Source organism: Eulemur rufifrons, chromosome 28 (genome assembly GCF_041146395.1).
Source record: "Eulemur rufifrons isolate Redbay chromosome 28, OSU_ERuf_1, whole genome shotgun sequence".
NCBI classification, from domain to species: Eukaryota; Metazoa; Chordata; class Mammalia; order Primates; family Lemuridae; genus Eulemur; species Eulemur rufifrons.
In genome coordinates, this window is record NC_091010.1 from 23,865,717 (window position 1) to 23,892,982 (window position 27,266).

At 36.3% G+C, this 27,266-nt stretch overlaps 1 protein-coding gene across 3 annotated transcripts; it reads right to left on the minus strand.

The window, feature by feature from the left end:
- Window positions 1-615: 615 nt before the first annotated feature.
- On the minus strand, window positions 616-26,232 carry SIRT1 (sirtuin 1). Of its 3 annotated transcripts, XM_069460006.1 has the most exons (10): window positions 25,501-25,581; window positions 23,860-23,976; window positions 22,322-22,563; window positions 20,851-21,003; window positions 11,988-12,112; window positions 11,331-11,478; window positions 10,095-10,174; window positions 9,066-9,252; window positions 5,566-6,123; window positions 622-2,747 (listed from the first exon to the last, which is right to left on the minus strand). In XM_069460006.1, exons 5-10 carry the CDS (start codon window positions 12,018-12,020, stop codon window positions 2,419-2,421), a joined length of 1,335 nt encoding a protein of 444 aa, XP_069316107.1. In that variant the 5' UTR covers window positions 12,021-12,112; window positions 20,851-21,003; window positions 22,322-22,563; window positions 23,860-23,976; window positions 25,501-25,581; the 3' UTR covers window positions 622-2,418. The 3 variants fall into 3 exon arrangements, with proteins under 3 accessions (XP_069316105.1, XP_069316106.1, XP_069316107.1); XM_069460004.1 differs by lacking the exons at window positions 11,988-12,112; window positions 25,501-25,581 and adding an exon at window positions 25,737-26,232 and having other exon boundaries at window positions 616-2,747; XM_069460005.1 differs by lacking the exons at window positions 11,988-12,112; window positions 22,322-22,563 and having other exon boundaries at window positions 616-2,747.
- Window positions 26,233-27,266: the final 1,034 nt, after the last annotated feature.

The following is a 27,266-nucleotide window of genomic DNA, read 5'->3' on the forward strand; positions in this document are numbered from 1 at the left end:
TTAAGTAAATCCACCTAGAAAGTTGCTGGGAAGACAGAACTAGGAACAGGAAACCACCAGCTGAGGCTGTATTCGTTACATACACATCGTAAGGGGCACAATGCTGACCTCTTCAATAGTACTTTAATCTCTCAAAAATTTTAATGGCCTAAGTAGGTTCTCAGAAAGTTGATACCAAATGTGGTCTGCAGTCTCAGAACTTGTAAGACTTAGGAGCCAGAGAACAGATTGATAATCTGGCTTTTATAACACATGGATTCTTAAATTCACTACATTTCCACTATTCCTACTGTATTTCGAATACCAAAGTCCTGGCCCTTTGTCACATGACTTTGTCAAGTGCTTCTTAGGCCCTGCCTTCCTGCCTTTTCCGTGCATTGTACCAGCCAAGGCCCCTGGTCTAGAATGGCTGAAGTATTAGTTCTGGAACACTGGTGATGCATCATCTGCTACAATCAGCACCATCAATGTTTGTTTGCAAGTACTGGTCTGGTTAAACTAACGAATGAAACCAAATTGAATGAAGAAATGTAGGCTGAGAAGAAAGCATCTAATATAGTCCCCACAGCTGTACAAATTCTGCAAGATATAAAAATTTTATACCTTAAAACAATGTAAGTTAACAGAAAAAAGTCAAATGACAATTTTAATAGACTTTAAAACAGTGTGTACAAGTATAAAACACTGGTTTTGTATTTCAAAAGTTGGAGGAAGATATCCAGTCATTGAACAGTCTACAAAACATGTGCCAGTAGATTACATAAAAGACTATGTACAATATAAAAAGCTGAAAACAGTCTTCACTGTAAAAATAATTTAAAACAAATTTTTCAATTTAAAATATCATCTATAGCACAAACACATCATGCAAATGGAAAACTAAATATACTGCATTCTTTAGTGTAGCCAAATAAATTCAGATTGAGACATCTTTTAGGTAGGGAAATGGCCATTCAATGATTTTTTTCTGTCTGGCAGTAATGGTCCTAGCTGGGTATTTTATGCCTAAAGAACAGCTATATTTCAAATCCTTTTTATTGTAATAAATATTAAAGCAACATAGGAATACTTTATAATTTGGGAATAATGTTCAAAAAAGGTCTGGAAAATAAATGCTTACTGTGCAATTTTATAAAGTATGAACTTTTTTGAAAGGCTTAGAAGCAGCTTTCATAGCTGAGAAAGTTGATCTCTAGTTTTAAGGCAGGCTAAACTTTTAAATAATATAAGTTATAAGAACTAGTTTCATTCATTAACTATTCTGCTATTACAAATTACATCATGCTCATCTCCATAATACTAGGCTAGCAGTTTAGTATTTATTTCACCAAATCCTCCCAATAGGAGACATGTACTTTCTGGCTGAGTTATAATTAACATCTTATTACTTTGGAACTGTAATCAGGGGCCTGTTGCTCTCCTCATTAATGGAAAAACAGCAGTCCAAAATATTACACTCTCCCCAGTAGAAGTACCATTATTATAGATTCCAAAAGGCTTTGCATATTCACATCTTGGCAGTTTAATACTTGTGGAAAAGGATCAATGCAAGCTTCACCACAGTGATAGGTATTTAAACAACAATGGCAAATATTTCCAAACTAAGGGGATCCAGGCAGGCACTATTGTTTCTAAAGCAACTGAAACATTTCCAAAGCATTTGTTTGTTTCTCAGATTAAAGTTTTATGAGCCAATATAGACATTACTACATGTCTGCAGGAAGTACAAAAGCCATCTTCATTTGAACAATAAATACAATAATCCTGAAACTCTTAGCACCAAGTCTCCCTTTAAAAAATAAAGACAACTAAGTGCTCTCCCACATATTGTTGACTTCCTTCTATTCACGTTGCATGTCATTTGAAATTTTAGAAAAGTTAGCTGCCACAAGTTTTGGAAAAATGCCAGTGTTTAAAAATAAGTAATTGTGCTAAAAAATCAAAAGTTTACCAGAACAGAGATTTTGAGGACTTTAAACCATTCAATGTTACAAAGAAAAGTGAAAATACCATTCTTTGGTCTAGATAAGCTGTTCCCTTTACATTAATTTAACATTCCAATGGCTTTTTGAAAACTTTAAAATGTTGAAACTCACTAGGCAAAACCCAAAAAATATATATACACATATGAATGTATCATACAAATGAACCTTTAAAAGAAAGTTAAAGTTTTGACCAACAGCTGATTAAAGATACTTAGTACCTTTCTTTTAAAAAAAAGTTAGTGTTGAGTTTGTACAAGTACAGAAATAATGAAGTTAAAAATTATTCATGAAAAAACAATCTATTTTACCAATCTATAAATATTACACCTTTCTGGTTTTCTTGCTCTATTGAGTTCACAAGTAAACATTCATTTTGACATGCTAAAGTTCCTAATGCTGGTAGAACAATTCCTGTACCTGGACAATAACTACACTATGATTTGTTTGACGGATAGTTCATGTCTATTACTTCCTGTTTCACAGATATAGCTTCATTAACTGCCTCTGGATCACCTCCGTCAGCCCCAAATCCAGTTCCTCCAGCTCTCTCTGGAACACAAGGCTCATCTTCTAAGCCATTGTAGAATTCTTCAATTTCACTTTCGTCCTCAATGGGTTCTTCTAAACTTGGACTCTGGCATGTTCCACTATCACTGTTACTGCCACAAGAACTAGAGGATAAGACATCATCTTCAGAGTCTGAATATACCTCAGCGCCATGGAAAATGTAACGATTTGGTGGTAAAAACAGATACTGATTACCTGAAATATAGTAGGGAAAGAGAAGTTATTTTCAGTTTTCAAAGACTAACTCAATGATTGAGCAGTCTGGAATTAAGTGTAGGTTCTAGCTCCACCTTTTGTAAGTATCATTAAGAGAGGCTGTTACTATTAGTGTCATTTAAAAACAACTAGGAGACCACAATGCCTCTTCCTCTCCTCACGCCATGGACCCAGGCCAAGAACTCCTCTAAGATGTCAATTTAATCCATGAATACTAATACATCTCTCTTAAAGTCTACAGCACACTGAATCAATCCCAGCATGGTCAAATTTGCTTTTAAGTGGAAGAGTAAGATCCCTAAAAATTAATGATGGAAGGTTAGCCTTGAATTCTCAAGTAGCCTCTAACTTATATCTGTTTATTGGTAGATGGCGTCACTCTAAATACTTAGCATACGTAAGTTTCACTCCAATGTGGCTCTCATACTTTTTTATATTGCATCATGACCAGTTCTCACTCTATAACCCATTATTGTGTGACAATTCCATCTGAACCCACAAATTGATTTCACAAGACCACTACAAATTATAGTAAGAAAACCACTTCTCTGTTATAAGAGAATACATAATACTCTTCAGTTTTCTAAGACACCAGTATTAATTTGCATAGTTGGAGCTCAGAGTCAAGTGCTTGTATTCCACTGCCTAACAGATGATCCCACCTGGCACTTCTAATTGGGCTATCATCTTTCAGTCACATCCAGTCTTTTTTTTTTTTTTTTTTAAAAAGGGGGTCCCACTATGTTGCCCAGGCTGGACTCAAACTCCCGGGCTCAACTGATCCTCCTGCCTTAGCCTCCTGAGTAGCTGGGACTACATGGTGCCCTGCTTCACTCAGTCCCTTAAGGGGTCCCAGCATATGGTTGTCCTGCACTTTCCTTTCTATAGTTTTGACTCATGTTGCCAAAAAATGTTTCGTTCTGCCCTGACCCCCCCCCCCAAAAGAACTGAATAATCTATCTCAGCCCACGTACCTAATACCTATGTGTTTGCCCTTTACTAGGCAACCATGAAGACATATTAAAAGTTTACCTCATCTGTGCTCCCACTTCCTCCTTTTTAGCCTTGACCTGACAGACAGAAGTAGAAATAGGTGATAACTGCAGCTGCCTAAAATGAGGGAAGTCTAGTGGTCATTTGGTTTTAACAGCTACAATTTTACACTTTACATATTATCTTTTTATATTCTTACAATTCTATAAAGGTATGTGCTATTTAGTTCCCCTTTTACAGATTAAGAAACTGAGAGATTAAATAACTCTGCCTAAGATGGAGCTGAGACAATGCAGATCTGATTTCAAAATAAATCTAGTATTGTTTCCTGGAGCGAAGTGTTTTGCATGTTTGACACACCTGTCAAAAGCTATTCAAGGAAAATTCCCAGTGCAAGTCTTCAATGCATAGGCAGACTTCCTATATAGTAGAGACTTACATCACCTGACTAAACCAGTAGCAATTTTTCTACTTCTGACTTCTGCCACATTTGCAAACATAAACATTCTTCCATGCTTTTTCTAGGTTCCTCTGGAAAGACTTTCCCTTTTAAGTCCCTACTTTTTGTTTAAGAAGTTAGGTTTTTTAGAAGCCTTCTATAATCTAATCTCAAAGTAGAATCTGATCTTTTGGGTGGTGTTTTTGTTCAAAATAATAAAGTACTTTGTTCTGTTTCAGCAGCACCTCTACTAAAAAATATTAGTGAATATTTATCATTTGTTTTTATAATTATAAGCAAACATTAAAGCTGGGCATGGTGCACGCCTATAATCCCAGCTACTTGGGAGGTTGAGGCAGGAAGATTGGATGTTGCAGTGAGCTACCCTTGTGTCATTTGGTCATTTGGTGACAGAGTGAGACTGTCTCTTAAAAAAAAGAAGAAAAAAATTATACATAAACATTTGGTTAATCACAGTGTCTCCAGAATTTACTACAGTGCTTGGTATGGAAAAGGCCCAAAGGCTTATGCAACTGAATTAAAATTTACTTACAGCAAATGAATGTAACACTTAATTTGTCAGATTTCACCAAGTATGGTAAATGGAATGAGACTTAACCGTCTAAGTTGCGCAACACTATTACATCTAAGCAAAAGCATGTGTAGCTTTTTTTGCTCTTAACATTGATTAAATCAGGATTTTTTCGCCACATATGCTGCTTGGACTTAGATATCAATTTTCAAAGAAGTAGAAAATGATATCACCTATGTCAATTAACATTAATTGACAAAGACTTTGCATGTGTCAAAACAGGGTAGGTGTTATTCTCACTCGGTGGAGAAGAATCCAAAGTTATTTTTAGTTCTGAGACAACACATCACAGTGGTTAAGACTGGCTCCTCCACTTCCTAGTGGTTACCTTACATGAGGTACTTAACCACTATGGTCCTCAGTTTTCCCACCTGTAGCAGAGAAGTAATACTAGTTCTTACACCTCATGAGATTAAAATCAGATAATGTATATAAAGCAGCTGACCCACAGTAGGCAATCTACCAGCTAAAGCTCTCACCCAGACAATGGCAGAGCACTCAGCATCAACCCACTCTTGATTCAATTATCTTTCCATCCCCTAGAGAAGCACAATATACAGAATAAACACTTTCTTCCCCATATTATGTAAGATATTACCTGATTTACCTTTCTCTAACTTAAATTATGAACTTTACAATTCCTCTAAACACAATCAACTGTTCCATTCAGCTATAAAGCTACCCTATCCACTAACCTGCCAAAATTGCTAATTTCTTGCAGATATTTTGTTACAATAATTATACTTTCAAAATGGTACAAAGGCCTTTCTTACCATCAAGCCGCTTACTGATCTGTTCCTTTGCAAGTCTACTGGGCCAGCACTTTCTCACTGTTTCAGCAACTGAAGTTCTTTCATTTTTCTTCCCAGTATTTGAACTAACATTCTTCGAATCGGAATTTTCAAACTGTTCAGCAAAACTTTCCACATTCCTAGAAGTCTGTACTTCCTGTGATTTTTCTTCCACACAGCCTTTTGTTTGGGATACATCTAAATCATCATTACTCTTAGTTGCTTGGTCTAAACTTGTAACAATCACTGAAGTATCTGGTGGTGAAGTTCTTTCTGGTGAACTTGAGTCTTCTGAAATATGAAGAGGTGTGGGTGGCAACTCTGACAAATGAGCCAACTCTTTTTGTGTTCGTGGAGGTTTTTCAGTAATTTCTGAAAGCTTTACAGGGTTACAGCAAAGTTTGGCATATTCGCCACCTAACCTATGACACAATTCATTAATTATGACATCACAGTCTCCAAGAAGCTCTACATCAAAATGCAGATGAGGCAAAGGTTCTCTATTAATTAATATCTGAGGCACTTCATGGGGTATGGAACCTAAAAAGAGGGTGAAAAATAAGAGTTAGAAAGAGGGAAAGGAAGCTAGCTAATAAAGCCGCAACAAATACACCATGCAAAAATCTAACAAGGACTTGAGCTCCAAATACCAAAAAAGAAATCCTCCACTAATACTTGACCAAATCAGTACATTTAGTAAACAAATGAGCAGTGAAGCATCTTCTATAAAATGTCAGGTTCTATTCCTGTCACCTGGTTACCTCTGAGCAATCTTCTCAGAATTTTTCCACTCTGTACCTCAATTTCCTTGTCTGTAGAACAGAGATAATAACCGTACTTTCCCAAAGGTTGTGGTGAGGATGAAATGATTAATAAATCAAGTGCATAGAAGAATTCTTGGCACATATATGTTAGTTATCATTCTACTGAAGTAGCTCCTGATATAAAGGTAAAAAGTCATACAAATCTATTGTATACTATTATAAACCTGTGTTTCACATTTTTAAAAATAGTCCTTGCCTATCACCAACACTATTATACTATCCCACGAAAACCTTTTACGGCAGAAAATGCCTTTGAATTAGCTTTAAAAAGAGAAAAAAAATCAGAAACAAAGGGACTTCCATATTAAATTTTTATGTTTCATTTAATTACAAATTATCTTATATACTACTTTAACAATTTCACAGTTAACTAGGGAAGACTGAGTTAACTGCTAAAGTCACCGATGAGACAGACACAGAATTGGAAAATCTGACTCCACCTTCCTCAAATTGTTTATTCTGGCTGCCCCGCTGACTGCTGATGTAGGGCTTTAATTCTCTGGATAGGGATTTGATATTGTCCACCTCTCCTCCTGCTCTCACTTATGAAAAGACACATCTGATGCAAATGAAAGAGCTCTCTCATATTCTCCTGTGATACCTCTGGGGCTTGTGGGGGGCAGGGGAAGTAGCATGAAAACATATTATGAAGAAATTTTCCTGAGAATAACAGGAACTTAAATTGTATGTGAACATTTTTATATACACACCCTTGTGGGTAAGCTAGATCCATATACCACCATTATGACATGGCGGGTTGTTACTACTACAAGAATAAACCAACCATTTTGGGCCCCCAAATTCCACCTTATATGAGTATGTTACACTTTTATCAAGCTATACATTTGAACTTACTGGATCTGAAATCAATTAAATTTGAAAGATCAACAACTGTAATCATATTAAGACAAAAAAAATACATGGATTAAAGACTATTTCATAAATTAATTGAAGCTAACCCCTGCCGCATTAAAAGCACATCTCATTAAAAAAATCTAAGTTCAACAGTTTCCCTTCCTTTTTTTTTTAAATTAGAATTAAAATTTGACATTACTTATGTTTTGATAACCCTCCACCCTCACCAAAATGTCGGAATCACCAATCTTCATAAAGAACACCACCTAAAAAATAAAGTTTAGCCATGCATGGTGGCATGCATCTGGAGTCCCAGATACTGAGGAGCCTGAGGTGGGAGGATCCCTCAAGCCCAGGAATTTGAGTGTAGCTTGAGCAACAAAGCGAGATCTCATCTCTATTGAAAAAAATTAAAAATTTAAAAAATTTAAAAATAACGTTCAGCTCTTCACTCTTTATACATTCACAAGGGATGTATATTAGGTCATTACATATAAAATGTCTGATTCTGAATCAAAAGCATATTTATTATATCTCAAACAAGAAGCAGTACAATCAAAATATGCACCTAAACTATAGACACAATTTTATCATCTTAACCATAGCTTGTTTATGCCAGCAGCGAAGAAACCTGGAGAGCAGGTGGTGATGAAATCATGAAAGGCATTTTCCACAGCTTGTTGAGAATTCAATGTTTTTCCTTGCAAGAAGTGGTCCAACGCCTAGACGCTGTAGTCTGTTATGCAAGGTCTGGTGAATACAGTGGATGACAGAGAGTTTCCAAGTCCAGCTTCTGTTGTTTGAGCAGCGTTGTTTGTGCCATATGTGGTTAAACAGTCTTGCAAGAGGACTGGCCTGTCTCTCTTGACCAAGCTTGGCTGCTTAATTACAAGCATCCTCATCATTTCGTCCAATTGGTTGCAGTAGACATCCACTATAATCGATTAACCTGGTTTCATGAAGCTGTAGTGGATAATACCAGCACTGAACCACTGAACAGACACCATTAGCTTTTCTGGATGAATACTTGGTTTTGGACTGTGTTTTGGCACTTCATTTTTATACAACCATTGTGCCAAATGCTTGAGATTGTCAAAAAGAATCCATTTCTCATCACACATAAAAATACAATGTAGAAATGGTTCACCTTTATGTTGTGACAGCAAAGAAAGGCAAGCTTGACACGATTTCCCTTCTGATGCTTGTTTAATTCATGTGGAACCCATCTATCCAGCTTCTTTACCTTGACCATGTTTCAAATGGTCCACTATTGTTGGAATAGTAACATCCAACCTTGCTAATTCACACGTAGGTTGAGATGGATACGCTTCTGCTACAGCTTTCAGCACATCATTATCCACCTTGGTCTCAGGTCGCCCATGTGGCTCATTTTCAATATTAAGATCACCAGAACGGAACTTCTGAAACCATCAACATATTGTGCGTGTTCATTAGCCACATCCTTCCCAAACACTTCTTGATATTTTGAGCTGTCTGCTCTGCATTGGTTCCACAACAAAACTCACATTCAAAAGTAACACGAATTTTTGACTTATCCACTTCACAAAAATTGCTTTAAAAACATCTGAAAGATAATCACAAGCCAAATGTACTTTTGAAAGACTGAGGATGTACCTTCACAATTAAAAAAAAAACAAAACCAAGAAGTGTTAAAGTGAAATGTCAGAGATATCAACTGTCAAACTTAGTACTTAAGGAAATCAGACATTTCATACTTAATAACCTAATATCACTCATAGCACTACATATAGAAATGTTCTCCAAAAACCATCATCAACTTACTTGGAATTAGTGCTACCGGTCTTACTTTCAGGGATGACCCAATAACAATAAGGAGATCAACTTCATCTTTGTCATATTTCATGGCTCTATGAAACTGTTCTGGTAAATTTTCACCAAAAAAGACAATCTCTGGTTTCATGATAGCAAGTGGTTCATCAGCTGGGCACCTAGGACATCTAGGAACTATCTGAATGTTCCAAATTTTGATTGAGGTGGGGAAGCAAAGGGAAAGCACAAGTTAGAAACAATCAACATTTCTACACTTCTATGAATACATTTTCAGAATTATCAAAGATAGAAAAGCTGTGGATAAACAGCAGGGAAAACTGGACACAATCTATACGTCAACTGTAAAAGACAGGTAGTTTATTAATATACAAGTAAATACTATGCTGTTATAATATCTGTTTAGAAGTACACTTAACATTCAAAAGTCCATCACATATTAAGAGGAAAAACACAATGTTTATATACACACAAAATGGGACCCAATCCTTTAAAAAAAAGTTTGTAAAATACAATGACTCCATTTTAATATTCTACCTTTCTCTCATAATTGTATGATTAACTATACATATAGCTAAACATATAGGACATATTTCCAGATAATTTTTATTTTCTGCCATATTTTCCTGTATTTTTCAGCAGTGAGCATGTGTGAAATATTCTTACAATCATTTTTTAAATGTTTAAATCCTTTTAAAAGTTTTAAAGGATTACCACAACTAATTTAAGATTCCTGAATCTGCCAGGCACTAAAAGGGAAAGGAAGGAGAAAAATTAATGTAGCAACACCTCACTTATGATCTGGCTATTTTAAATTTAGATACTAAGAAGCCAATTTCATCATTTTAAGAGACACAGAACAATGTTTTCTAAGGTATTGAAAGGTTTTTGTGTATTTCACCAGCATTCTCAATACTAACACTTTCTGTCCCACACAATTACTTTTAGGGGGGAAAAGATCTGGAGGCAAAAGAAGGCACATCAGAAATGTGCACAATTCCTAAAATATGGGTGATGGATTACCTGATTAAAAATATCTCCTCGTACAGCTTCACAGTCAACTTTGTATTTACAAATCAGGCAAGATGCTGTTGCAAAGGAACCTAAAAACAACCAACATATAAATGTTTTATTAAAGGAATATTGCCATTTCTTGAACATAACACAAAAGTTATAAAGTTTGATACTAGAAAAGTTAGAGAGTTTTAAGATTTTTCAGAGACTCTACAGGAGAATCTAGGGGATAAAGAATTAAAATATTTATATACATAAATGAGAGAATTCAATTCTAAATTACTAAAACATTGATAAATAACTTTTTTTTTTTAAATATGCAATCTTTATTAGTTTTAATTTTCCCTTCTAGTCCTTGACTTTGACAGTATGATTATTAAATGCCTTGGGATAGATAGTCTTATTTGACATGAATCTGTTTGGTGTTCTTAGACCTTCTTGCAGCTGGATATTTATATCTTTCTCAAGTTTTGGAAAGTTTTCTGTTATTCTTTTTTTGATAAATGATAACCTCTAATAAAGCTACTTTTTTCAATAAAATAAACTCTTCCAGGGCTAAAAATCTGTAGACTTGGAAGGTTCCAATTGTATTACCTTAGCTCAATGGTTGTGCTTTTTTTTTAATTTTTAAAGTTTTTCTTTTCCTTTTTTTTTTTTTTTTTTTTTAGAGACAGGGTCTCACTATGTTGCCCAAACTGATCTCAAACTCCTAGGCTCAAGCAATCCTCCTGCCTCCATCTCCTGAGTAGCTGGGACTACAAGCACAAGCCATCTTGCCCAGCTTAACAACTGTGTTTTAGAAACACTTCAGATACGTAACAAGTGGCCTGTTCATATTTGTTGTTTTAGATTAAAAGTCTTCTAAATTTCTGAATCCTGTACATCTCAACTATCCATGTCCTTTGGTTTCCTAAAGATGTCACATTTCTTCACACATAGCCAGGATTAACTTTTGTAATCAAAGATTATTTAAAATATGAAAGGCAGGCAACTTCAATGTCTTTTGAAATCCAAAAACACAATAATCTTATGTTTTGTACAATTAAGTGTGAAGGCCAATACTTCTGGTTTTATTATTTTTGCATCCTACTTTCCTGAGATTATCTATAATTAATCAGATAACATGATTAAACAGTAATGCTAAATCTCCATTCCTGGATAGCAGTCTGCTTTCTAATCCTGATTTATAGTTTCCTGCAAAACTAAATAAATAAATTACTGAAAGCCATTCAGAAGTTTACTAACCATGACATTGAATTATCCTTTGGATTCCTGCAACCTGTTCCAGCGTATCTATGTTCTGAGTATAGTTGCGAAGTAGTTTTCCTTCCTTATCTGACAAGGCTATGAATTTGTGACAGAGAGATGGCTGGAATTGTCCAGGATATATTTCCTATATAACACAAAAGGTAGAAAAAGCTTACATTAATAAGTATAACACATGTCGTATATTTACGTTAACAAAAAACTACCAATGATAATCCCCGATGTATAATTTAAGAATTGAAATGTATGAGGCATTTTAAAGCATGTAGATGGATGCAACACACACTTACAAAAGGACTGTTGCTGTTATATGTATAAAACTCAGAGATTAGCATACTTGGCCCCTTGAAGAAAAGGATAAAGTCAGCCCCGTAAACATCTCTAATAAATGTTAATAGAAATTTTAATAAAAGTAATACACACCTTAGGATTTCTAATTTTTATTGGCTGCAAATTCAGGAAAAAAGGGAAAAGTTTAAACTGAAATTACAGAGATCAAATGTACACCGACTTTTTGCTTGTTAAAAAAAGGCACTGTCAATATAAGAATATTAAAAAAATTTTTTTTGATTTATCATTCATTATAAATATCAACCTGGAAGTTGGAAGTTTAAAGCTAAAGTTTTAATTCCTTACCAAAATTGTTTTCCTTCCACTGCACAGGCACATACTGGTATAGTATAGAGTTGCTCATGAATGCTGAGTTGCTGGATTTTGTGTGTGTGTTTTTCCCCCCAAATAATGCTTCAATGCTGTTTCTTCTTTAAAAACAAAGAATTCAGATATACACATGGCAAAAAGATCAGAGAAAAAGTATCAATTTTGGTCCTCTCAACTTTTGACAGTGTTTTTATTAAATTTCATTTAGTAAGTGACTATGGCAAAGGAAGTTTCTTCTCTACTTTTTTCTTTAAAGTAGTAGTGTCATCTACTTACTTCCTTACCATTCATTACAGGCACTAACCTACCATAATGCTAGCAAAAAAACTAGACACAACCATATGTCCATCAATAAGGAACTGGTTGTATAAATATGGTACATCCATAATAGTGGAGTATGCAGCCATTAAAAACAATAAGGGAGATCTAGATGCACTGACATGGAAAATGGTCCATGACATACGTAAAACAGCCAAATTAGTCACCAGAGTGTATAGTTTGTTTTGTTATTGTCAACTAAGAAAAAATGGAAATTATATGCACATGTATATAGATATGTCCATATAAACAATCAAGTCAGGAAGGATATAAATAAGCTGTAAACAGAGGTAGGGGAACTTTCACTTCTGACATTATACAAAAAAGTTTAATGAAGAGATTAGAGATGACTTTACTTTTTACCTATTAATATTTCAAACAAAAAGCTACCACCCAAACAGGATACTTTCTAGGGAAAACTTAATAATAAGCTAATCCCATGATAACAACTATCATGTACATGCCCATATGTTGCTAAAAATCTATTATACAAAAATCCAAAAATTCTGCCTTACATTCAAATGTTTATCATAAATAAATTTCACGAATAACTCTTGGCAATTTTAAGAAACAGTGCATACAGGGAAAAGCAGCATGGGAAAAGCTTATTAAAGTCAATGGTTATAGAAGATCAAAAGCCACATTATATGTTTTGGAAATTGAGTTGTGCTAGAGCAACCACTGTTTTCTTCCCAGGATGCTTTGTTCCAGTACATTTGTAGTGTCTTACTAAAGCTCCTTCTGGAAATAGCTTCTAGACTATTTTACCAATATTAGACTATGCTAGGCAACAGATAAAATAGGATCTAAAGTAGTAAGGAAAGTGGTAACAGCATGCTAAACACAGAACAAGGAATGACTAACTCCCGGGTCAAAAAGCAAGAATAAGTACCAAGCCTCCACCCTCCTTTAACTGTGTGCCTTATCCATCCACTCTCAGTCCTTTTTGAAGGGGAGGGTAAGAAACACAAAGATGCATGGGACACTAGATTTAGTTCCCCACTCCAGTTTCCCTTCATCATGCTCAACCTGTAACAATTCAAGGTAGTTCAGCACTTAAAGTTACAAATAAATTCCTGTAGTTGGAGATACCTTATGAAAGACTTTTTTGTTTTATGACCCTGTATTTTATGTATGAGAATCTGAAGGATCTGAGTCTTAACTTCGTCTATTTTCTGTCAAGTATGAGGTAGACCATTTAAATTTATTAGATTTAAATGTAATGTTCAAACGTAAGGATATAATCTGATATTTTTAAAAAATTACTTTGGAAGGACTATTTTAATAGAAATCACTCCTAAGACAGGCTCTTAACAGGAACAGTTTGCCAAAAACCAAATGGCTGGGAATACAATTTACAAACAGAATATAAATTAATTCTTCCATGTTGGAAGTGTGACATCCTAGCCCTGCTCTAAGCAAGACAGGTCATCCCAGATGTGAACATCCTTAAAGCCCTTTTAAGGAACCAATCATGAGGGCTGGGTCATTCTGTTATTGCCATAGGGATCCTAATAGATTAAGAGTAGAAGCAGAGCTGGAACAAAAAGGCTCACAACACTATAAAAACAAACCCTGCTTCCACATAGCTGTCTGAAAACATTTAAATAATCCAGGAATTGGCCACAGGCAACCAATGTGGTCAAAACTGAGGCTTAAAATTATCTGCAACAGTGAAGTTTCCTACAGAAATAATGGCTTTCCTCCAGAGATGCTAATGCTTTCTTTCTTCCCCAAATTTCTAGCAATAAGAATAAATGACTCCAGTCAAAGGCAGGGGTATACCTGCAGCCTCTTAAAACTAAAAAGCCAGGCAAGGTGGTGTGTGCCTGCAGTCCCAGCTATTCAGGAGGCTGAGGCAGGAGGATCACTTGAGCCCAAGAGTTCAAAGAGAAAGTGTGCTATGATCGTATCTGCACTCCAGACTGGAAAAAGAGACCCATTCCAAAAAAGAAAGGGAGGAAAAAAAAAAAACATTAAAAGGTTTTACAGATGTCAATATTTGCTAATATATCCACCTCCTCCTATACAGGAAAGGGAGGCAGTAAGTAGAAGTTAGTAAGAACCTAGAACCTAAATTCTCCATGCTGTCAAAAAGAGAAGTGAAACAGAACAATCCTGGTAAGGAGAATCTTCATAATCCCTATCTTATTTCATTCATTCAACAAAACCACACTTGAATAGACTACTCAATATCTTGATTTATTCAACACTTACTGTTAACTAATAAATTAAAGTTGGTCACCTGGCAAATTCAACTGCATTTAAAAAAAAAGTCGAGTTCCCTTAGGAACTCATGGGTCAGCACACTTTTTCTATACACGGCCAGCAGATAATAAATATTTTAGGCTTTGTAGGCTATATGGTCTTTCTTAACTACTCAGCTCTGAAATTGTAGTGCAAAAGCAGCCATAGACAACATATAAATGAGTAAGCATGGCTGTGCTCCAGTGAAACTTTGTATTTATGGACACTGACATTAGAAATTCATATAATATTCACATGCCATGAAATATTATTCTTTGGATTTTTTCCCCCAGCCATTTAAAAATTAATTCTTAACTAGAGGGGTGAGATTGGGGATATGTTGGTCAAAGGACACAAAATCTCAAGACAGTAAGTTCAGGAGCTCTATTGCTGACTATAGTTAATAACGTATTGTATATGTGAAAATTGCTGAGAGTACATTTTAAATGTTCTCACCACAAAAAAAATGTGAAGTAATGAATGTTAATTAGTTTGATTTAACCATTCCATAATGTATATGCATATCAAAACATTGTGTTGTAGACACTGTAAAGACATACAATTCTAAGCTCACAGGCTGTACAACAGACAGTGGGCCACATTTGGACTGAGGCCATAGCATGCCAATCTCTGTATTACCCTAATACAAGAGAATTTCAATTAAGTTAAGCTATATAGTTACCACTTAATGAGCTTTTAGTATGTACAAAGACTAACATGAGAACTTTTATTTATTATAATGCTGTAGACAAGGCAGAGGGCTGGGTTTTATACTTTTAAAGGGTTATAAAGGAAAACAAAGAACATATGACAGAGACCCTATGCACTCCAAAAAGCAGGCCACATATTTATTTACTACCTGGCCCTTTACAGAAAAAGTTTACTAATCCTACTGTAGGCATACATACCCCTATTATGCAGATGAAAAAGAAACCGAAGTACAGAAGTACCTTGCCATTTTTAGTCGCAAGAGCCAAGAAGTAGCAGAGCTATCATTCAAACCCAGGTCTGATATGAAGTCCAGCTCTTAACCACTATGCAATACTTTTTGCCTTTTCAATTTTTGATCCCTCAGCCTCAAGTTTTCTATTTTTCTTTTAGGCTAAGCACCGTTTCTATTACGTATTGCAAACTAGTCTAATTGAGTAAAACTAGTCTGATAAGTACACCTCATTTTGCTCACCTTCATGGGATTACTGGAGGCTGGAATTCCAGTAAGACTAAAACAAAAACACTTGTCAAGAATATATAATGTATGTACAACTATTATGTATCCATAAAAACAAAAAATATAGAAAAAAATTTTTTAAAGTAAATTTTTTTTTTTAAAAAAGGATATATAATGCACCCACAAGTCACTATGAAAAACCATGGAAACAGAGAAATATGGCTAAGAACAGAGGCAATTTAAAGATACACAAATGGCCAACAGTAAAAAGTAGTCATCCACATTGATAAAAACCAAACACTAATAAGATGCTAATATTTTACCTATTTTGAGTTTTTAAATTGCCTTCAAAACAATCTTAGATTTAAAAAAAAAAAAACCCTAGAGACCTATTAATAGGAGACTGGATTAAATACATTGTGGTGCAACTATAAAATAGAACATTATGTGGCCACCTTTTAAAAATGAGGTATTATCTGTTAAGTGCCATAATGAAACTTTTTTCAAGAATATTATGTGGTTTAAAAAAGCAAGATAGAAAACAGGGTGTTTAATTCTGCTGGTCATTTTTTAAGTATTTACTTAAAACTTAAGCTAACATCCCTCTCCCACCCCAATACAAACAGATTTTTTACCGAGAAGGAAACCCAAGAGAAAACTTTACCATGATAACCTTTGAGGAGACAGATTAGGGATAGAGAAGACTAAAGGAAGATGCTAACACTTCATGTTGTGTACTGTCTGAATTTCTTTTTAAACTAGCTAGCTAGAGATATATGCCTTTTAAAAAATATTTTAATGCCACTAATGTATTCTGCAGTCTTTGCAGTTTTCAGGGAGGTGGGGGTAGTACATTCTAAATCAGCCTTCTCATGTACTTCTGATGGGAATCTATTTTACTTCAAACCTTTCCAGGTTACAGTAAGGCAACATGTATCAAGAGCCTCAGGAGCCTTACAGAAAAAGCAAACTAGAAATTTCACTTTCAGAAATTTATCTTAAGAACACTGGAGACATACCAAAAAAGGACAATCATGGCAACACTATTTATACATCCAAATGTATAACTGCATATCCAAAATGTACACTTGAGAGAGTATTACAGTACCCCACCTTAATGAACATTATATGACCATTAGAAAGTATTCAGTATCAGACAGAAAAAAAACTTACTATCTTCAGGTAAATGGGACTGTGACTACTATTTTTTTCCTTCCTGCTTGCATTCTTTGATTTTTTTTTTTTTTTTTTAGGTAATGAGCTTGTTTTAAAACTTATCTTTGTATTACATAATCTGGTATGTTTGCACATTATCAGTAATTTTTTGAATAAGTATAAAGATACATTTTTGGAATTAAGTTCATAAGAATTCAGTTCATATTTTTCCCTCCACATTTTCTTGGATTTTAATCACTTTAGGGGAAGAACAATCACTGAATTCAATATGGGATAGCAACTTCTCTTTGAATACAGTCCTTTAAAAAAAAAAAGTATTTTATACATCCTAATTCAGTTTCACCTTCACTGACTCTAACTACAACCACACTAATTTTTATCAGCATCAGTGAATTATTTTAGGCTTATGAGAACCATGACCACAACTCATTATCAATTTTAGGCCTTATTATGTAAAAGAGTAAGAACATGGTTCAGAACATGGCTATACAGCTTTAAAATGGGCCTTAACTCTTCTTGTGGGAAAGAATGCAAAGTGGTACCACAGATAGGCATACTGTAATACACAATACTCTGAACAATTTTGCAAGGAACATTCCACAATGTTTGAAGACATTTCTGACTGTAAGGACTGGGGTAGGGATGCTAATGCCATTTAGTGGGTAGAGGCCAGGGATACTGCTAAACAACCTATAAAACACAGGAAAGCTTCCCACAGCAAAGAATTATCCAACTCAGAATGTTAATAGTGCCAAGCTTAAGAAACTGCTTTAACACTCAGTAACGTCTTTAACATGCCTCTCCATGACTTGGAATTTCCAGTGTAAATGAAATCTAAGTTTCTTCTCAATAATTATATACAACCAATGGCATAATGTAGAAATTCTTCCTATCCTTCTAAATTTCACCAATAATATTGCCTGTTTTCATGGCTTCATTTTAAATCTGTTTTCTCTCATAACTAGCAAAAATCATAAACCATTTTTCTACCTGCCTACTACAGCAACTAGTAGAAAAGTTTAGGTTATTACATGGGTATCTTATTCTTGAAATATTTAGGAATCTAGTAAAATATAATGACAATATTTATGTACCCTCCCCATCTTCCGTTTTTGAGTACTATCCTACATTCTTTGTCCTTATTTATTTCTCCTTAAGCTTTTTTGTCGTTATTAATTTTTAGACTCACTTAACTCATATTGTTTCTCCTGCCTGTTATTATTAAGTACTATTTCAGCAACTAGAAGGTTTCTTTTAGTCAGTTCCTAATGTGAGAATTGAAGAATGAATAAGGTCAGGCATGGTGGCTCACACCTGCAATCCCAGAACTTCAGGAGGCTGAGGTGGGAGGACTGCTTGAAGCCAGAAGTTTGAGACAAGCCTGAGCAAGATAGCAAGACCCCATCTCTACAAAAAATTTTTTTTAAAAATTAGCCAGGTGTGGTGCTACATGCTGTTAGTCCCAGCTACTCAGGAGGCTGAGGTGGGAGGATCACTTGAGCCCGGGAGTTAGAAGTTCCAGTGAGCTGTGATCTCACCACTGCACTACAGTCTGGACAACAGAGCAAGATCCTGTCTCATATAAGGAAGTAAGTAAATAAATAAATAAGAATTATGTATGAGTAACTATAAAGGTTTATTTAGCTCTTACCATAAGTGAAAACTGAGAAAAGCATCAAGCAAAATTAAATTCACATAAATAGGATTTTCATAAGTCATTGAATTTTTTCTGTTTATTAATAAAAAATGTGTTTTTAATATTACAGACGAGTGAAAAGTGCTGACCCCTCTAACCTTTTCTCCTCCCAGGTACTATAAAACTTGTACACAGTGGTTAACGACCACTATAATACATTAATGGTGTGCCATTTTTACTATAATTCACATATTTTCTCTTATGCACTATCTAGATTTCTATTAAATGTATTTTTAAAAGTTCTGAGGATTTGTCTTCATCAGGGTAATTATGAATTGCTTCTACATCTGTAAAAGCAGATTCTCACGTTAAAGTTAGTGTAAACTAAAAATGCATATAGAGTTTGTACATTATCAAGATAGCTAAGTTTACAATCCTTCTTACTTGCTATTTCTATTCTCAGTTACCACATTTTTCCAAGTGTCAGGTTACCAACTATATACATAGAAGTTTGCTACCAAAAGAACACAACTCTTAATTTTAGATATTTAACTGTTCCTTATAACTTTACTAGGCAATTTAGTATCTACTTAAGCAGATCTTTATATGATAGTGGGAAAAAAGCTGACAGAGAAGTTAGCTTTGGCAACGTGTTTTATTTCCTTGAAATAGAATTTACAGCAAAAATCCTGTAAGCATTATATAAATGTACTAGTGAATCAAGCTTTTATAATCAGAAGATCAAAGTAATTCTAGTTACTTGCTGGTTTTCTGAAAGTGTCAATGTCTGCTAACTACAGCTATTATAATGCCAATGTCCTAGCTCCAATTCAAGAAACCTGTAACTAAGCATATTTCAAGGGTCTTCCAAAACCATGCAATATCAAATAGCACTAGTAGGTTAAAACAACTTATCTTCACAAATCCATAATTTTGTAATTAGCAAAAAACCAGTAACTTTATTTATTCAATCAAGGTATGAACCAGGTGTCTGCCCTAAAGGTCAGATACATACAGATGACCATCATTACTGCAGATACATGAAGTAAAAAGTTCAAAACTTTTTAGTTTCAAGTTAATTGCTAGAAAGACTCAAAATTCTCTTGAATTCTCCTGAAAACTTTTCAAATTTAGTTGCAGTTTAGTAAGTAAATCATATCCAAGAATTTTTAATATAATTTTCCCATTTTATTCTAATGTCCATTTAATATACGACACACCTGGATGTAATAAAATTATATTTCTTTAAAGATAGTCACCAATTTACATTAACACAATTTATTCTGCATTAGTAGCTTTTCCTATAGTCATGTAAATATATCACATGGTTTGAAAGTAGATGAGAGGTCACCCTTTTTAAGACTTAGGTTCACTAATTTCTGGATTCACTAAAAAAGTCACTAACACAAAAGACCCTTTCAAATACACTTCCAAATTTAGAAACAATTTTATAATTTCTTTCCATAAGACTACAGTACAGAAAAAAAGCAAAAGTTTTCTAATGACTAAAATCTCTTGAGCATGGTATTATGCATTATTAAATTTTATACTCTAGAGTAGAACTATGCAATAGATATATTAATATGTGAGCCATGCATGTGATTTTAAATCTTCTAGTAACTCCATCTAAAAAGTGAAAATTTCAAAATGTATCTTATTTAACCCAATATCAAAAGTATTATTTCCTCATATAATCAATATGTGTATCTGATAAATAAAATTAATGAAATATTTTACATTTTTTTCCATACTAGATGTCTAAAATCTGAGATGTCTTCCAAACTTACAGCACATCTCAACACATTTCAAGTACTCAACAGCTACATGTGGCTAATGGCTTCTGACCTGGACAGTGCAATTATAGAGCAGAATAAGGCTGCTCGAGAATCTGTTGACAAAAATGCAACCTAAGAATCTTTTCCACCCCAATCACAAATGATTTTTAGGAACATCATGTGTTAAAACCTGTCTACTACAAAACACCTAAGCAGATGTTATAACCTTTACGACCCATAAAAAGCCCAGACAAAATAAAGACCATAAATGAAGTACAAATTTGAAAAATATGAAACTGTCTCTTCTTTGAAAATAAGCTCAATCCTAACACGAAGAAAAGTAGACGACAGTCTTCTCTGGGAGGAAGGGAATTCTAAGTAATAACTGATCTTATTCCACCATAGTAGTAGCATCCAGTTTACTAGACAATGAATGGTAAGCTTAAGAGGCCTTATACATGAACAAAACACTTTTTCATGAAAGGAGGCCAAAGAAACAACTGGAAGAGGTCATAGTACCTTTGCAAACTTGAAGAATGGTCTTGGATCTTTTCTGAAATATTCAATATCAAACATCGCTTGAGGATCTGGAAGATCTGGGAAGTCTACTGCTAGGCGAGCATAAATACCATCTCTTGACCTGAAGTCAGGTATTCCACATGAAACAGATACCTGAAATATGCATGGCATAATTCATACAATTAAATATTTTACCTTTGTAATAACTAGCTCTCTCACCATACAATTAGGGAAGATTTTCATTTGAAACTACTTTTGGGGAACAGAAATATTACCATACCCTAATTTCAAACAGAAATAAAACACCCAAATAAACTAATATAATTAAATCCACCACATATCCAATTTTTAATGGAGATAAGGAATTTTTAAGTCAGGCTAATTTTAAACCTTTAAGCATTTAACCAAAAAATTAAAGCAAGTGCAATTTGATTGGAACGGGAGTAAACCATGTCAATCAATTATTTTAACTAGAAAGTAGGCAGGAATTTCCGACAGACAAGTATTTCCAAAGAAATCTTTCATATGGTCAGGGTTCTATTACCTGAAGAATACCAAATTTATTTTCATTAAAAAAATGTATAATATTTCAGTTCTTAATTTTTTTAAGAATACAGTTAGATACTATGCTTTTTCTACAAATAAACCCTGACATTTCAAATAGGGATTTCTTAAGTTACTGTTTTGTTTCATAATTTTATCAGAGTTGACTCCAATTTGACATCAGAGTAAAACAAACTTGTCTAATCACATCTGTGAGCAATACATAACTATTCTTGATGATCATTTGGATTACATAACACATTTTCACAACTCAAAATGGCAGAAAACAGGACTGAATTTTATTCTAGCAGTTGCTCTGGTTGCTAATATATGATATACTCTGTATTTGACACACACTACGCAATAGCCTTAGGTAACTAACTAACTGCAACCTTAAGGTGGATCAAATGTAAAATTTCAAGTCACCACAATCTATCATCTTAATTTAAAATGGAGGGAAGGCAGCAACCAGTTACCTTCCCAATGCTAAGTTCTTCACTTGTGAATACCAATTAGATTCCTGGTTTCTCCATGAAGATGGAACAAATACCCAGTTTCTTCATCAGACTCTACCATACCCTAACAAAAGCAGAATTATAATTCCCTGCATCTCCTTTAGGAGCTGTAGTATAACGTAGATTAGAATCTTCCCTTAACTCCACTTACCCACTGTGCTAGAAATAAACAGAAGCAAACATTTTTTAAGGCTGTTGGAGAGGTTCTAAAAATCTAAACTATTTTTTTTTTCTTCTAAACTATTAATAATTTAGCAACTACTGCAGCACTCAGCTTTTGGCAGTTTCCAAACACCCATTATCATGTAAGGATAAATTCTTCTAAACCAGAAAAACGTTTCTTATTTGGAAAAGACTTAAGAAAAGCATATACCACCTCCCTCTTTTACGAGTGTTTTATACATCTTACATACCCCAGCTCCAGTTAGAACTATAATTTTTTTGCACTCTTGTAGTAATTTCACAGCATCTTCAATTGTATTAATATCTTTTCTTTTTTTCCTTTTCGGTGGTTCTGAAAGGATATTAATAACAATCTGCCACAGTGTCATATCATCCAATTCAGGTGGAGGAATTGTTTCTGGTAGTAAATCTTTAAGAATTGTTCGAGGATCAGTACCAATCATAAGATGTTGCTGAACAAAAGTATATGGACCTATATTAAGGGGAAAAAGACTTAGATCAAATACACTTTAATTCAAAATTTCATTTATTTTCTAAAGTTATGAGTTAAGCAATCTGTAACGTTTTGAAGAGTCAAACTAATTAATACCAGAATTAAGTGTTTATGGTTAAACTCTAGAAACATACACCACAATTGATAACAAAAGTATTTACAAAAGTATTCTCCAAATCAATATAGAAAAGATCTTACCAGTCCTGAAAGCACATACTATTTATTATTAAGACCACAGAAGAAAAAGAAATGGAAATCTATACGTAACTGCTCTTGTAAAATTTTTCCTGTAATAACTCTCACTTTGATCTTAACCAATCTCCCAAGATGGGTTACAAAGCTGATGTTTTGAAAATTAATAATTTTCTATTACCCAAGTTGCTCAGGTAAGTTTCCTAGCTTGAGAAAACCAAAAACATAATATTATAGACACCAAAGAGGACCTATTAATAATAATCATCCTGCTTAAATAGTCAAGCCATTTGAAGGAGTGAAAACCAAGAAAAAGATCCACTATCAAGATAGTTATACCTCTGGTATGAAAATCTGCTAATGTTCTCTACTCTACTTCAAAATACTTTCCTATTTCATTCACATATTTAATAAGTATTTATTAAGCACAAACTATGTGCCAGGCACTTTTTTAGCACTGACAAAATAGCAATATACTTGTCAGTCAAAAACACCTACCCCCACTGAGCTTATATTCTTACAAAGGAAACAAGACAATTAAAAAAACAAGATACAGGCTGGATGTGGTGGCTCATGCCTGTAGTCCCAGCACTTTGGGAGGCCAAGACACGAGGACTGCTTGAGCCCAAGAGATTGAGGTTGCAGGGAGCTATCATGATGCCAGCCCAGGCAACAGAGTAAGACCAGACCCTGTCTCAAAAGCAAGCAAACACCACACACAAAATACAGAGCTTAAGAAGTGGTAAGTGTAAGAAATAGGAAGTGAGGAAGACATTAACTAGGGGAAGAACACACCACGAAGAGGGTACAAGTGAAAGGAACCTGAGGTGTTAGAAGGACCTGGCTGCTTGAGAAATAGCAGAGGTCAGCTTCCATGGGCCTGAGCTGTTTAAAAACAAAAGCAGGACAAAGCACTAGAATTTCCTTATAAAAATACACTGGTTAAATCTTACCACATACCTAAAAACCTCATCGATAGGTTAAGGGTGCCGAGAATTAAAAGCTGGCATAAAAGAAAATCCAAAAAAAAAAAAAAAAAGGGCATCTACCCTCTAAAGCTGCACAGCTAGCTCTGAGCCATACCTATCCGTGGCCTTGGCGTCCAGTCACTAGAGCTTGCATGTGAGGCTCTATCATCTTCATCACTTTCACAGGAATGAAAGCCATTAGTGATAATTTCATCACCAAACAGAAGGTTATCTGCAAAAGAAACCAAAACTAAAGTTACCCACAAAAGAAAACAAAATTAAGTCAAGGCTACTGAAACAATACGCATCTAAAACGCACAAACAACAATAAAAGGTTATGATGCAACCATTTTCACTGAATAAAGCATTTAACATTCATACTGCATGTGTAAAGAATGCCTAAGGGCTAGGCCAGGCAAGGTGGCTCACCTAGCACCTGTAACCCTAGCATTCTGTGAGGCCGAGGCAGGAGGATCGCTTGCAATCAGGAGTTCAAGAGCAGCCTGAGCAAGAGAGAACCCCATCTCTACCAAAAATAGAAAAAATTATCCCAGCTTGGTGGCACGTGTGCCTGTAACCCCAGCTTACTCAGAAAGCTGAGGCAGGAGAACGCCTTGAGCCCAGGAGCTTGAGGTTGCAGTCAGCTATGACACCACTGCACTCTAGCCTGGGCAACAGAGCAGACTCTGTCTCAAAAAAAAAAAAAAAAAAGAATGCCTATGGGGTCAGCTTGCACTGTTCACAGAAGCAGTTTCCTCATCTTTAGGAACTCTTCTCAGAATCTAAAAGTTTCATCCAAAATCTAGAAATACAGTCTACTTTTAAAAATCCAACCAGAAAAGGTAGTAATCTAGATTGACTTTATCAATCACAAATAATGGAGTTCTTGAAACCTGTCAAATAGAAATTTACCCAAAAATGTCACTCAAATAATCCCACAGCAGTATCCACTTTTAATTCTTATATAATAATAGACATATTAAATTACCTTTGTATTATTCATTTCCCCTACTAAATATTAAGTGGTATTATTAGATACTAAGTAAATAATCAGTATTAAATCGTGTTTCTTGAAATCAAGGGCTGTTTTAATAATGCAGCCCCTAATGTGCAATTTGTTTTTTTTTATTTTACAGAAGGCCAAATGGCCCAATAAATGAATGTGACACAAATATTGATAAAGATACACACCTATCCAGGACAGAAACTCCTTAGATAAAAAATATGAAACCCTCAAGGAGGACATGACACATCGGCTTCAGTGTGCCAAAAATGTCAATTTGTTTCAAGACTACATACATACAAAAAGATTATACTTAACCTAAAGACTGTTATCGTTCTGCTAAAAACATGATTAGCAGAAAAATAATATTCATATGAACTACTCTAAAAGTACTAACTCTCCCATGCCCACTAATAATTGCATCACAGAAGGCGTAATGTCTTTAGAAACAGCCCCGTTCTTCAAATTTTGCAGCTGTGACTTTATAACAGCTTTGCTCTTATAAAATCTATACTTCAAGCTCAAAAATACAGACCTTCCCCCACCCCCAAAAAGCAAATTGCACAGGTGTCAGTTTGCAAAAGCAACTCAAAAGGCCGATCAACGGGACAGCCTAAAGTTGCAGACTTAAGTGTGTTCTGCGGGTGGGGGTGAGAATAAAAAAGAAAAAAAAAAACCTTTAACTAAAGCGATTCTAAAATAGTAGGAAAGAAAAGAAAACTTATTTTAATGCAACTCCGAGAGCCTTTTAACCTAGTGGCTGCGCAAAGCGCAACGCCGCCCAGGCGGGCCGCAGATGGAGGGAAGGGAGTGAGTTCGCAAGCAGCTCCCGCACAGCTGAGCGGCGGGCCGTGGAGAGGAGGAGGACGCCGCGGATCCAGCCCTGAGCCCCCGGCCAGTCCCAGAGACCCCCCGCAACCCCACGCCAGGAGAGGCCCCAAGAAAGGGAGGAGGGGATGCGCAGTCCTGGCCGCCCGCGCCCTGCGCACCTCGGTACCCAATCGCCGCTGCCGCCTCTTCCTCCTCGCCCTCGTCGTCGTCGTCGTCGTCGTCATCGTAGAAGTCGTCGGGAGGCAGCGGGTCCCGGGATAGGCCCTGCAGGCCCGGCCCATTGTCTCCTTCTCTGGCCGCCGCCGTCGCCTGGGCCTCTCGCTCCCCGCCCGCCCCCTCCGCCTTCCGCCACAGCGCCGCCGCCGCCGCCGCCGCCGCCGCCGCCGGGCAGCCCCCGGCAGCCGCTGGCACCTCTCGCTCGGGGGCCTCCCCAACGGGCTCTCCCGGGCTCCGTTCGAAGCCAGGACCATCTCTCCGCGGCCTCTTGCGGAGCGGCTCCCCTGCGGGCGGCGACGCGGCCTCCCTCTCGGCCGCCGCCGCTGAGGGGGAGCCGCCGGGCTGAAGGGCGAGCGCCGCCTCGTCCGCCATCTTTCAACTGCCTCTCTGGCCCTCCTCCTTCGCCTCCTCTGCTCCCGCTCGACGCGCGGCACTGGCGCCCCCGCGGCTCCGACTGCGGGAGATTTAAACCCCGTCACGTGACCCACCCCCTCGCTGCCCCCGCCCTCCTGCAGCTCCCGCCGCTCCCGCCACCCACGCGGGCCGAACCACAACACTGCAGGTCACGTGGCGGGCGGGGGCCGGGGCGTCTCCCTCTCCGCCTGGGCCTGGAGGAAACGCGGCCTCGGCTCCCCCCAGCCCCGCCCCTCTGTGGCGGCGTGTGGTGCAGCCAAACTGTCCCTTCGGCCGGTTTCTCAACTTCTCTTTCAAACCGACCTCAAATCTCTACCACCTGGGTGGCTCAAGTTTTGTTTCGCACTTTGAGTTTTCGCTTCTGCTTGCAGTGTAACACCTTGCTTGCCTTAGCCTAGTGTAGATTTAGGAAAGGGTTAAATCAGTTCCTGAGAGACGATAAGAAATGAAGTTGGCGGAGGCTCAACTTCCTGAGATACGCTGGATAGTGGTTCTGGTTTTGCTAGTGGGTAGGAGTAGAGGGAAAGGGACACAGCTCCCTTCCCACCCTCACGCCATTCTGACACCTCCTCTTTAGCTCCTTTTTCTCTCCATTGTTTCTCTCCCTAGTCGACAGCTTTTTTCCCTTCTCTCCATTTGTAGTGTGGTATAGATTGTTAAAGCCTTAAAAATGTGTATGCCTGTGAAAGACCTTTGACTTCGGGGATTGGAGATGAGTCTACTTTCTGACCCCAGCTTGGCCCCAAATGTGTGTGAATTCACTGGGCCTCATTTTTCTCATCTGTAGATTGGGTGTGTTGGGTTAAGTTGGGCAGTATGAGGAGAGCACGGAAAGAACAGAATTTGACCATTATGACATCCGGGTTTGGTTAAAATTTGGGGTCCTTCCTTTCTAACTTGAGCAATTTAATCTTTTCTAAACCAAAATTTTCTAAAATGATAATAACACAATTTGCAGGATTATGGTTAAAATTAAATGAGATAACTAGCTGTAAAGTGAGGGGTACCTAGAAGTTTAAAAACCTAAGTTCCTTACCTGCTTGAAGCCTCTCCACTTA

Coding starts and splice junctions, on each gene's coding strand:
- SIRT1 (XM_069460004.1), bottom strand. CDS start 26,166: ATGGCGGACGAGGCGGCGCTCGCCCTTCAGCCCGGCGGCTCCCCCTCA. Junction 23,977..25,736: donor AGCGGCGATTGGGTACCGAG/GTGCGCAGGGCG, acceptor TTTCTTTTGCAG/ATAACCTTCTGTTTGGTGAT. Junction 10,175..11,330: donor AAGGATAATTCAATGTCATG/GTTAGTAAACTT, acceptor GGTTGTTTTTAG/GTTCCTTTGCAACAGCATCT.